The sequence below is a fragment of the Hibiscus syriacus genome, unplaced genomic scaffold (assembly GCF_006381635.1).
Source record: "Hibiscus syriacus cultivar Baekdansim isolate YM2019G1 unplaced genomic scaffold, ASM638163v2 tig00111917_pilon, whole genome shotgun sequence".
NCBI classification, from domain to species: Eukaryota; Viridiplantae; Streptophyta; class Magnoliopsida; order Malvales; family Malvaceae; genus Hibiscus; species Hibiscus syriacus.
In genome coordinates, this window is record NW_024063213.1 from 234,500 (window position 1) to 247,434 (window position 12,935).

The following is a 12,935-nucleotide window of genomic DNA, read 5'->3' on the forward strand; positions in this document are numbered from 1 at the left end:
AAAACAAACTCCTTCAAAAATAAACACTTTGTATAAAAAAATCCATTAATTTTAAACTAGATGTAAAAATATTAAAATAAATATTATATTCAAATAAATTAAACTACATGCAAAAAAATTAAAAAGGTTCAATCTAGATGCAAAACTTAAAATATATAACATTTGAATAAATTAAAGGAAATTCAAATAATACATAGGAAAAATGTCAATGATGTGATGGGTATGCACGATTCATTGTTTGGAGATGAAATCTCTTGAAATACTTGCAAAAATCATGAAGGAATTCAGTATTTTGAGTGATAAATAAGTGGATTTTTGAGAGAAGTTGTGTTCTTAGGGTATAGTTTGATAAAATTTGGTGAAAAACTGATAAGAGGCATATTTATATCATCATGCTCGCGTGTATCGTTACGTTCATAATGAGTATCGATACACATAATTAAACGGTATCGAGACATAGTTTAACCTTGAGGTCGTGGTATCGAGTCCCACGGAGGGCATTTCATAATTCGGAGGTCTTCTACGGAAGCTGCTCTCAACCTGGTGTTGGGGGCAGCCTACTATCTTACCTCCCCCTTACCCCATTATATATGGGAACAAGGGACAGCCATTCGAGACATAGTCTGTATCAGTATCGTTGAAACTCATTGAAAATTCACATAATTACACTGTATCGATACGCATGATGTACTGTATCAATAGGCGCTATTTATCCACTATGTTCTATTTGAATTTGTTTAAACCAAAAATAATTAGAATTTGTTTTAAAAAACTTTTATATTCAAACATTGAATATGAATTTGTTTCAAATAAGTTTATATTCGTATTTGATACTCGTATTTGAATCCAAAGACCAAAATAATTTGAATTGGATATATTTTTTAGTTTAAACCAAACTATCATTGAATATTAAAAAGTAAGAGTATTATGAATATCCACTACATTGAAGAATAAGAATGAAAATCACAAAACACTGTAAACATCGTAATTGCAAATAAGATAAAAGTAAAATAAGTAGAAAACCAATTTCATACAATCTGAAAGATTAAAACCTAACATTATTTCCTGCATATAACTAGTATGTCCTACATGTATATCTAGAATAACATAGTTAAACTAAATCTCCCAATGGACATAGAAAATGACAATCACAACTGACATCCATCATATGGTAGTTGATTCGAATTTTGATATGTTACCGAGGCATGCTCAGATCCAGTCTTGTTTATCACGAGAGTTAAAAAATTATAGAAAATATTAGTAATCGTAACAACAAAAAAACTAAAACATTTTTAAGTCAATAAATCACTAATAAAACTAATTCTTAACTATTATCAGTATACATAACAACAAAGAATAATTACTATTATATTTCATATTTAATTACCCCTGATATTTAGACGAGACCGCACACTACCAATCCTTATATGGATTCCAATCCAAAATAGTTGGATTTGTTTTCATATTCTTCAATTCATTAGTATATACAACATACAAAAAATATTATCAACATATATAACAACAAAGATTAATCACTATTATATTTCATATTTAATTACCTCATATATGTCGTCTTTTCATATGCATCAGGTATGTATCCAACTAATTTTGATATTTGAAGTGCATTAGTATGTATCATATCCTTATTAGAAGGCTTGTTCGGAGAAGGTTCAGAGGTTTTACGCAAGTCCAACATGACATCTTCGTCATATGAAACATGTGTTGGGTTGGACGATGAAGCTTAGTGCTTTGTTTTCTTCGGTTTCCTCTTTTCATGATCTATAGGATCTTCAATTCCAAGAGTCTCTCCACTTTTACCAATTCACTTTTTTATATCCCACTTTCACCGTTTGCAATTTGAGACTCAATTTTGCAAATTGATCTTTAACCTCATTGAAAGTTTTGAATGTTTGTGATGCACGTTGACATAAAGTCATATAATAAGAGGCTAGAGTGGAATACCTGACTTGAACTGTTGTTGGATTATTATCTTCAACATCTGCATTATTATTTTATAACCCATCATCTTTCTTCGCATAAATAGTCCATCATTTCATTAACACCCTTCTGTTATTTCTTTTGCCTTTTCATATTTCAACACGGTAAACATATAATGACATGAAAAATCAACAGGCTCCAACTTTATACAACAATAGTACATGATATCATGTGTGGTATATTTAAGTACAAGATACAACTTCTCTTTTTCAACATGCTCTAATTAATAACACATGCACTTATTCTATACTTCCATTTTTAACCAAATAATAACCCTCATAGGACATTTCTTTGCACAGTGTAGCAAAAACATTTCTCATATATAATTGAACTGCATTACATTTTAAACTTGCCAACACATCGTCATAATACAATAGTTCATAAATTGTTTTGTAGTCTTGATGACCTTTCTCCCATATTAGATATTGCAATTGTCTATAATAATTCTCATCTATCTCGAATGACTTCTTAAAACGCAGGTTAAGGTAAATGAATTAATTTTTCTGGCATATTTCTATGTTATTAACATGGAGAATGATCGAACCAACATTTATTCTGAAATCCTTCTTTGTCGCCCCTTCCTAAGCATGACTCACAATAAAATTAACGTTAGAAGTGGAACTCTTAACATGGAATTTGACGGTGAAGTGATAAAATTTGATGTTTACAAAGCAATGAAACATCTTGACTCTATGGTTAATGTTGGCTTTGTCGATATAATTAAACCTTTGGTGAATGAATATGTTGAACATAATTTTTTTGATGAGTTGTACATGAATTCAAAGGTTGGAACTGATATATCTTCTAATTTGGAATTGCAATCATCTAGAGAAGAGCCAAGTACAAATTTAAATTTGATGTCTTCTCAATCTAAATTTTCCATCTATTTTGCAGACATTAAAGTTGGAATTAAAGTCGCCTTCGAAACATTTAAAGAACACATTTTTGTATGAAGTAGATAATTTATCGATTTCAGAAAAACTTTCAAAGATGAAAAATCCAAATAAAGGTATGTGAGAATGACATAATCTATGATTCTAGAATTTCTCATAAGAAATTTCTTTGTTGGAAAAAGCGTATGAAGTGGAGGATACATCTCTCTCGGAACATGTATTCTGAACTAGGACATCGAGCTAACGATGTTAAACAAAAGCACTCTAATGGGAGGTAACCCATTTTTATTTATTTAATTTATTTTTATTTAATTTTAGTATTTGATTTATTTATTTTGATTATTAATTGATTTTTCTTTGATTTTTTAAGGCACCTCATATATATATATTTTTATCAAACTTGAATGAACGACCATGGCATCGAATTTATATGGAAAACAATATGAAATGTATCAGTAGGATGAAACAAAGTTGGATTGCAATTCTTGAGACTAGTGGAAACTTCGACATCGATCCGTATTGCGATAGCTTTACCCGGGTACCTCTCGCTGAGTTCGTGATCACGATTGTCACTAAACACGAGTAGTATCTCTATTATTTCTCTTATGCTTTATTTTACATATAGGGACAATATGCGTTAAATGAGGGGGTAGATAACTTAGAGAACACTTACGTTGGATTATTGCTCGCTTATTAATATTCTTGAAATTGAGTTGCCATGGTTACAACAACAACAAAACCCAATTCCCATATGTATGGGGTAAGGGGGAGGTAGGGTAGTAGGTTGCCCCCAACGCCAGGTTGAGAGTAGCTTCCGTGGAAGACTTCCGGCAGTCAGAATCTATATGTGCGTCTGTAACGGGAATTAATCCATGCATAATAATCCTTGCGAAAGAATCTCTGCATATAGACAGAAACATAAGACCCGGCTAAATTTAAAAGAGGAAACATGAGGAGAATGATACACAGAAGTCAACGATAGCAAGACCAGTTCTAATCCTTCATAAATACCAATAACAGAAACGTATAAAAAGTAGAAGTCATGGAAAATACTACAAAGACATTAAAAGAATACAGAGATGATACACCCTATAGATGTGACCCACACTACTCGACTACCCTAGTCTTTAGCCTCCATATTTTCCTATCAGAGGTCATGTCTTCGGTAAGGGCTAAATCCCTCAAATCAGATCTCAAGTAGTCTTCCACTTCCGCCTTGGTCGTCATTTCCTTCTGGCACCGTCGACTGTAATCGACTCTACCTTCCTGACCGCATCCGACGGTAGTCGCCTAAGGACATGCCCAAACCACCGTAGTCTTCCCTCCCTCAATTTTTCGGAAACATACACCACCCCCAAGGACATCCTAATCGCAGAGTTTGTCGTCATATCCCACAGAGTCCTACCACATGTCCATCGAAGCATTCTCATTTCTACGGCCTCAATCCTCCTTACGTGATCCTTCTTGGTTGCCCAACATTCTGATCCATACAACAGCGCTGGTCTTATTGCAATTCTATAAAACTTTCCCTTAAGTTTTAGAGGCACCTTCTTGTCACACAGAACTCCAGTAGCGGCCCTCCACTTTAGCCATCCCACCTTTATACGGTGTGTAACGTCATCATCTACACCCCCATCTTTATGTATCATAGACCCTAGGTACTTGAAACAATCCTTTGAGGGGAGAACGTGTCCTTCTATGCATACTTCTACATCTTCATCGTTTTGGTTCCCATTGAAGTTTGAACATAAATACTCTGTCTTTTCAATATTGATCCTTAAACCTTTTTCTTCCAAAGTAGTCTTCCAGGTAGCCAGTCTACTATTCAACTCAGATTTTGTTTCAGCAACTAGGACAATGTCGTCAGCGAAAACATACACCATGGTACACCGTCTGGTGTCGCACAGTAGATGTCATCCATAATCAAGGCGAAGATGTAAGGGCTAAGAGCCGACCCCTGGTGGAGTCCGATTTCCACCGGGAATACCTCGGTGTCGCCAACTGTAGTCCTGACGTAAGTAGTAGATCTACAGTACATATCACGAATCGCCCGGATATAAGCAGTTGGGATCCATCTCGTTTCCAAAGTCTTCCAGATCGTATCGTGGGGAACACTATCATAAGCCTTCTCAAGGTCAATGAACGCCATGTGAAGATCTCTAGACTTTTCCCTATATTTCTCCATAAGCCGTCGAAGTAGATGAATCGCCTCTGTGGTAGACCTGCCTGGCATAAAGCCAAATTGGTTTTCCGAAACCCTAGTAACTTGTCTCAACCTAGCCTCTATCACCCTTTCCCATAGCTTCATGGTATGGCTGAGTAGTTTAATACCTCTGTAGTTACCACAACGTTGGGGATCTCCTTTATTTTTATAGATTGGTATCACCGTAGACTCTCTCCACTCCTCTGGCATCTTGGCAGTCTCTAAAATAATATAAAAGATGTTGGTCAACCATTTAACTCCCTCTTCTCCTAGGGCCAACCACACAGTGATAGGAATTTGATCAGGACCGACAGCTTTGTCCATTCCCATCTTTCTAAGAGCCATTTTAACTTCCTCAAACCCAATCCTACTTGTAGGGCAGTCATTGGCCGTAGTATGATAGTCGGCTAACCCATCAACGATACTATCTCTACATGGAGAGGCACCTTCATTAAATAAGCCAAAGAAGTAACTACCCCAGACCCTCTTAATATCATGATCTTTCGCTAAAAGAACACCATTGTTATCCTTAATAAACCTAATGTTACCTAGATCCTTTTTCCTAATCTCCTAGATTTTGCAAGTCTGAAGATGCCATTTTGTCCTTCCTTGGTGTCTAATCTCTTGTACATTTCCTCGTATGCCTTATCCTTTTCTTTAGCTACCATTTTCTTGGCTTCCCGCTTTGCCTCCTGGTATCTTTGTTTAGCTCTCGACCTTTCTTCGTCGTCATTGCATTGTAGAAACTCCTTATGAGTTTGTGATCACACTTTTATCAGATTTCGGGTGCATGATGGTAAAAACGACATGATTTGTACTTTTCCTTAAAATTTTCTTGATGTTCTATGAATCTGTTGATTGATATGTTTCTTGATTCAATACACAATATAACTTCTTGTGAGATTTGAGCCTAAACGAGCATACATTTTCTTTCTTGTTCATTTGTTTGACTGAGTGTGTTGGATTAATTTTGACATTCTAGAGCTTGTGATTAAATGCATATCAAGACCACATGTTGAAACTTGATGCTTTAAGATAATTAGGGCACGTAGGATTATCACACTTCTCTACCCATTTTAAGCCTTCACCCCTTTCTTTGATTTTACCACATTATAAAAACATAAAACCTTTCATTTTTTTTTATTTTTACCCTATTTTGTTACCCTCATCGAGAAATGAGATAGATTTGTTCCACAAAATAAAAATCAAGAGAAAAAATAAGAAACATTTTAAAAAAATAGATCGAACAAAATGTTCGAATAGAATAAAAAAACAGCAGCAAAATACAAATAAAAAACAACAAGATAAATCGAAAAAGAAAATAGAGGAAAAGGAAAATTTTGATTATTCAATTGCGCTTATTCGAGTGTGTTTACATTGTTGAAATCGTGGCTTGAACTCATATGTTTTACATCTCTTGTCTTGACACTTAACCCATTTTTTCAACCTTATCCCTACCCTAAATTAAGCCCCATTACAACTTGATTAAAGACCCTTTAATTAAATGCATGTTCTTTGAACAAGTGGTGGATACTTGATTTTCTTACAAGCCTATGGTAATGTCTTGATTAATCTTGTCTTTGAGCGATTTTTTTACCCTAAACACTTTGAGTGATAATGAGTGAATCCTTGTGAGGTATTGAGTCTTGTTACATTGAAATTGATGGATAATAGGGATATCTTGGCTTTTACTTAAACTTGTTACTAGTTGTGTCTACTTGCTTAATTGTCACATTGTTTTCAATGATTGATGTGATTATTGACTCGTTTGGTTTTCCTTAATATATTATGAGATGAAAGATTGATAATTTGAGATTTTAATAATTAATTAAGGCATGCTTGAGGACAAACACTGAATAAGTGAGGAGGAAATTTGATAAATGTTCTATTTGGTTAATATTTTATTATTAATTAATCCATGGTATCTCTTTTATAGTGCTAATTTGAGTTATTTACATAAGATTCTATGTAGGATTCTACTTCCTAAAAAACAAAAATTAAAGAATGAATCAAAACATATTTATTCTATTTCTGGGAATAGTCGCGCCAACTCAGATTGAAAGACCAAGTTATGCTCCAACTTTAATTGAATAATTCAATCAGCAAGATCAAAGGGGAAAAGCCAGGCGAACCACAATTCTTTAGGAATTAAAAGATGCAATTAAATTTAAACACTTTAGATTTTATTATTTTTATTAGGAATTTTAGTTTATTGTTAATTAAGTATTTTAATGTAATTAAGAGTTAGTATTCTATTTTCATTAGGTTATCTCAAAACTATAAATACCCTTTAGGGGAGAAGCTTGAGAGATAAGTTCAGAATTCAGTATAGAACTGATTTTGGCTTTTAGGTTTTTATTTCAATAAAATTATTTTCTTTTTCACTTTTTCTCTCTTCCACATGCCAAGTATGAATTATATCATACTTGGCTAAACTTTTTCATAGCCGATAGCTGAGCTACGATTTAATCCGATCTCGTGATAATTGTAAAAGCACTTCATATCTTTAGTGTCTTTCTTGATTTTCGACAGACACAGAGAGACAATCAACCTTTCTTCAGACATCTCAATATCTTCAATCCAAAGTGTGCACATTGGTTTGATTGGTGTTGTGATCTATTGTTGGGGATGATACTCGACTTGTAGCAAATTCAATTCCCTAAGAATAGACTTGCGGTGGTCCACTAAGGGAAATAAATATCGGATTCGATTCTTATCGAGAAACTATAATCCGAGCACGTGTTTTTCCAACATTAAAGAAAGAATTGGCGTTAACATCGATTGTCGTTGTTAATCTAAACAAGGATTAAATTCCAAAGATTGTCTTTGGGAATTAATTCATTAGATAGAAGAGTAAGTTACAAGGGTTGGGTCTTGTAGACTATAACCGGCAAGTATCCAAAGTAAAACCTATTTCAGTGATTGAGACGGATTGAGGCAAAGCGAAGCTGAAGGATATCTCTCATCATAATTATCTTTTCTTGCTTTTTTATTTTAAATTATTTTATTTATTTTACTTGATTATTCCAACCCCTTTTTAATTTTTTTTGTTTTACAGATATCTTGGTTCAAAATCAAATCAAATAAAAATTAGAAGTTTTCGAATCCCTGTGGACCGACACCCTTCTTCCTTATTCTACGTTTTTAGCATAATTGTATGAGAAAAATGATTAATTATTTGACAATTACGACACTTGATCCGTTGAAAAATCTCTTTGAAAACTTTAACTAACATAAAACTGATGGTTTTTAAAGATCATTCATTAAAGATATATATGTTTAATTTTTTTCTGTTAATCTATTTAAATGAAAATTTTACAAAATCTAAAAAAATGTGAAAATATGAGTGAAAACTTAATGATTTACGATAGAATATAAAAAAACAAAACAAATAATTTTATTGATTAAAATCATGATTAATATGATAACGAGGATTCATGATATAATCTTTTCATATATAATTGAAATATCATAATATATCTTTTCATTTAATTATATTTAAGATATATTTATTTATAAGTTTTCAAATTACTATATATCAAAAAGACAAACAAAAGTGGAAAGATGAAGTTTGAAAAGAAGCAACGGTAGGTGATACAAAGAATATAAGCCCATTCTTAAAAAGAAAGTTTCTTTGAAAATCGACGCCCTTAAGAAAAGTAGAAGAAAAAACGAAGAAGAAGAAGAGTGAAGGGAGCGCAACTTTATGTCCTTTCATTAACTGTTGCTCAAAGGTCGCTCGCTGTTTTGCGATTGAAGAAAGTCTGCATTATCAGCACCAGCACCAACGCCAGCTGCTGCTGTTGCACCATTTATTTAACTCCAAATTCCTTTAAAAGAAAAACCAACCTTTTGTTTTTTCGATTACTGCTCTTTAGTGGCAATGGGTTGTTCGGGATCCAAGCGAACCAGGGGTGACGGTAATTTTTTAAAAAAAGAAATCGCTTTCTTCACTTATGCAATTAACCAATTATTTTCTATTGTGTTTTTTTTATGTTAACGGTTCTTCTTCTTTAATTACATTGGCTTGAATTGTGGATTTGTTTCTGGACTAATTTTGACTATGGTTTTGATGATCTTGTTGTTTTATAATGTAGGGTTTAGATTTAATCATCATAAGATGGCAAACGTTTTCGACGGCGGATTTAGCCTGATCGATAACCTCAAAGCCTCGTACCGAGTTGTTATTTTGAGGTAAGAATCTTTCGCTGGTGAGGGGAATCCTCCAGTAAGATCGAGGCATCACAACCCTGAATAAACCAAACGAAATAGCCCATTAAAAATCCAAACCATGCATGCAATTTGGCGTAACATACATGTTTATATGAACTTACTCTTAATCTGTTTTCCTTAATTGATACATTTCATAATTCGACTTTTAACTTGACCGATGTCTTATAAATATCTTCTAATGAATGATCCTTGCTTGTATAGTAAGATTGAAAGCTACTTCTTTTTGATCAATTGTGGTATTTTTGGTTATTCCAATACACTGCAGATAATGTGAAGAAAATCAGAAAGCCGAAACCATGGAAGCATTCTGAACTGATTACGAGGACGCAGCTTATGCAGATGCGTGATGAATTTGGGGATACAGCTCCTCACTACGGTGGCCGGACAGGTATTTACCGTTGTATTGTTAGTGAAGTTCTTAAAATTTGTTTTCTTTGTGGACATGGTTTTTAGTAAAGTTTGATAATATTGTAGAGATCGATTGTTCGATGCAATGTTTAGATTAGTAAGATTGCAATGGACTCAGTACTGGATCTTTGTGTAATGTTTTCCTCCGGTGCTGTTTCTGTTGCACATTTATATAGTCTTTACTCGAAATGCTTCTCAGACACGATAGTTGAGTTATTAATGTGAGGATGAAATTGGACTGCTTGGTCCATCTTACTTTGGAAGTTAGTAACGGCTGCCATTGAGTTATCAACTTGGTTGCTATCGGATTTAGTTTTTAAATGTAATGTGAGTACGAATCTATTCAATTAAACAATTAATAAGCCGATTCGATTCACATACTATGGACTACCTAAGACCTTGTTCAATGAGAACTGAAGCTTTGAGATGATACGGAAGGTGAGAGCAATGGGTAAGGCTGTAATGGTATCAACCCCCTTTTGTTAAAACAAACACCTGATCGTGATGTTAACCAGATGTGAGAGCTTAACAATGTTTGTGAAAGGTTGCCATCTTTTGCTCTCCAAAGTAAAAGGTTCTGGAGCCGGATTACCATTAAATTTCATCTTGAATTCTCTACCCAATCTGTAGGATGCATCTTTCTTCTAATGTATAAAGGTTTATGTTAACAAGTTTCAGTTATAGGTTTTGATCTTGAACTAATGTAATGGTAGTCGACAACGTTAACCGTCGTTTTATACGTCTTGCGAACCTTTTTCTTTTCATCGGAAGTTTAAGTTCTTTCCATCTGCTCATTTTGTTCTCTCATTATTTATGCTTGATACCCTTCTATTGAGCCAGCACCCATCTTTAATGCTACTGAAACCTATAGGTGTTAACTAGAAATAGTTTTGGGAGTGTCTGTGGTGAGCGGTGTTTCAATACCGGAGATTCTTTTCTCGTTACTCTTTTATGAGATATTGTTTATGATTGGTGCCATGCTATTACTCATCGTATCGATATCTCTAAAATGAACTTTTGTCCCCTGGTTGAAGCCTTTTTTATATGTTTCTTGTTCTATCATATTTTCCGCTACATCTGAAGAATGATTGTTTTGTTGCCACCAGAGATATGGGATGCTCTTCGAGCTGCAGCAGAAGCCGAATTAGTCCTTGCACAAGCAATTATCGATAGTGATGGGGTGATTGTTCAGAACAACGATCTAACGATTTGCTATGATGAGCGAGATGCATATCGATAGCCGACTCCTTATTTCTTTTCTTTTTACGGAATTGTTTCTCCGTAGTTTATGCTGCTCGTAAAATTACAATGCAGGTGCCAAGTACAAGCTACCAAAGTACGCCTTGAGCGAGCTGACCAACTTGGTTCACGAGAACTGACAAACAGAGAGAGACCAAAGGGTACAACAATTCGTTTTTAGAATGTAAATTAAGCTCATAATCCTCTGGTTTAACCATCCCCATTTGTGTACAGTATAGTTAGTTAATAGTTCATTATGCTAAAGGAGACTTTAAAATTCCTCATTTCTTCATTCATTTTAAGTTCATTTTTTAAATCAAATTTGAAGTATACTCTCATAAATCATAGTAGAATTCAATTCCTCATCATTTTAAGTCCATTTTTTTTATCAAATTCCTCATTCATTCATAGTAGTATACATATGTAGCTTTGATTTCCCTTTTCGAAAATCAACTTTTTATTTTTTCAATTTAATTCTTTAACTTTATATGATTCATTATTTATTTAATTAATCATTTTAGTTCATTTTCACTCGAATTTAAATGGCATGTTCCACTAAAACTCCAATACGTAATTTCAATTCCTATCATCAGCAACAAATTTATTCTTTTTAAATTTAAACCTATTTTATTCAATTTGATCATTTAATTGACTTTTCTTTTTTATAAATTTGTTCTTTCTATTAATTCTTTTAACTCATTTATATTTCCATCGATAATTTTTCTTCAAAAAATCTTATTGATTCATAATTTACGAATCATTTAAATTTAATTATAAATTTTTTATAATCTAAATTTTTATTGATTGATTTCTATTTAAAAAATATTTTCTAATCATATAAGATATACGTATATATACTTTTATATTTTTCGTACATGTAAGATTTGTAATATTATTTAATAAATTAAATAATATTTAAATTTATAAAATGTATTTATAATTTATTTTTCAATAAGAGGTTTTGAGGAAATCAAGCCATAAGTTTAATTTGACTCAAAAAAATTTTAAAGTTTGAAAGATTCGTAAATTTGAATAACTCCAATTTTAGGGTAAATTAAACGCTTATGAATTTTATTCTCTCTTCTATTTCACTCATCGTATTTTCAATTTTTTCAATTTGTTCACTTAACTTTTTTAGTTTTTCTAACAATGTGATGATGTGACAATAAATAAAAGACATGGTTTTGGATTCTATAAAAAAAAGACATGGTTTTGGATCAAAACGACGTGTTTTCTTTCATTTATCGTTCTTCTTTCTCCCCTAAGATCTCTATTTCTCCTTTAATCTCATTTGAACCCATGTTCTAGCCACAACGCCGAAAACTATTCTGACCACTTCCGATCACCTTTACCGGAGACCAATGATCAAATATTGACTTCGAAATTTGCAAAAAGAATTGTGCTACCATCATTTATAATTTTTCAAGAGTTGAAAGAATAAATTAGAGGGACAATACGAAGTCCGATTGCATCATACGGTGCTTGAAGAAATAAATCCCAAGGGAAAATCATTTTGGATCAAACCAATGCCACAAATAATAATGAATTCTAAGCAAGTTGAAACCAAATACTCTCATAGCTTCTTCGCAATCTTTCCCCATTATCGAAAGGAACAAACGAAAAAATAATGGAACGAAGATAAAACCCAGAAAAGATGAAGATCAATTCTCTTACAAAACCAAAAATATAAGCATAGACAGTGAATAAGAAACAACTAAAAATCAAAATTAAAAAAAGAGTTTCCTAAAAAAATTAAATAGTTGAAGAAAATTTGTACCTCAAACTTAGAGAGTGGAGTGGTGATATGGGTCTTTTATGGGTATCCATTATTTCCAGAAGATGAGAGAAATTTGTTTCTCTTTCTCCATAGTTGTAAATTTTCCTTTTTTTTTCCTATCAATTTGTTTTAACTTTGAAGATACTAAACATAAAGTAATGAGAGAAGAAACACCAGAATAAAG

The 12,935-nt window shown here is 32.9% G+C and overlaps 1 protein-coding gene across 1 annotated transcript; it reads left to right on the forward strand.

Moving 5' to 3' along the window:
• The first annotated feature begins 8,859 nt into the window (after window positions 1-8,859).
• On the forward strand, window positions 8,860-10,990 carry LOC120172928 (ubiquitin domain-containing protein 1-like). Its single transcript, XM_039180252.1, has 3 exons — window positions 8,860-9,014; window positions 9,593-9,715; window positions 10,842-10,990. The coding sequence occupies exons 1-3, from the start codon at window positions 8,978-8,980 to the stop codon at window positions 10,973-10,975; spliced, it is 294 nt and encodes a 97-aa protein (XP_039036183.1). The 5' UTR covers window positions 8,860-8,977; the 3' UTR covers window positions 10,976-10,990.
• The last annotated feature ends 1,945 nt before the right edge of the window (window positions 10,991-12,935 follow it).

Bases quoted from the DNA above. Each gene is read 5' to 3' on its own strand.
- LOC120172928 (XM_039180252.1), top strand. From the start codon at position 8,978: ATGGGTTGTTCGGGATCCAAGCGAACCAGGGGTGACG. The intron at 9,015-9,592 runs GTAATTTTTTAA...AATACACTGCAG, and splicing joins CAAGCGAACCAGGGGTGACG to ATAATGTGAAGAAAATCAGA. The intron at 9,716-10,841 runs GTATTTACCGTT...TGTTGCCACCAG, and splicing joins TCACTACGGTGGCCGGACAG to AGATATGGGATGCTCTTCGA.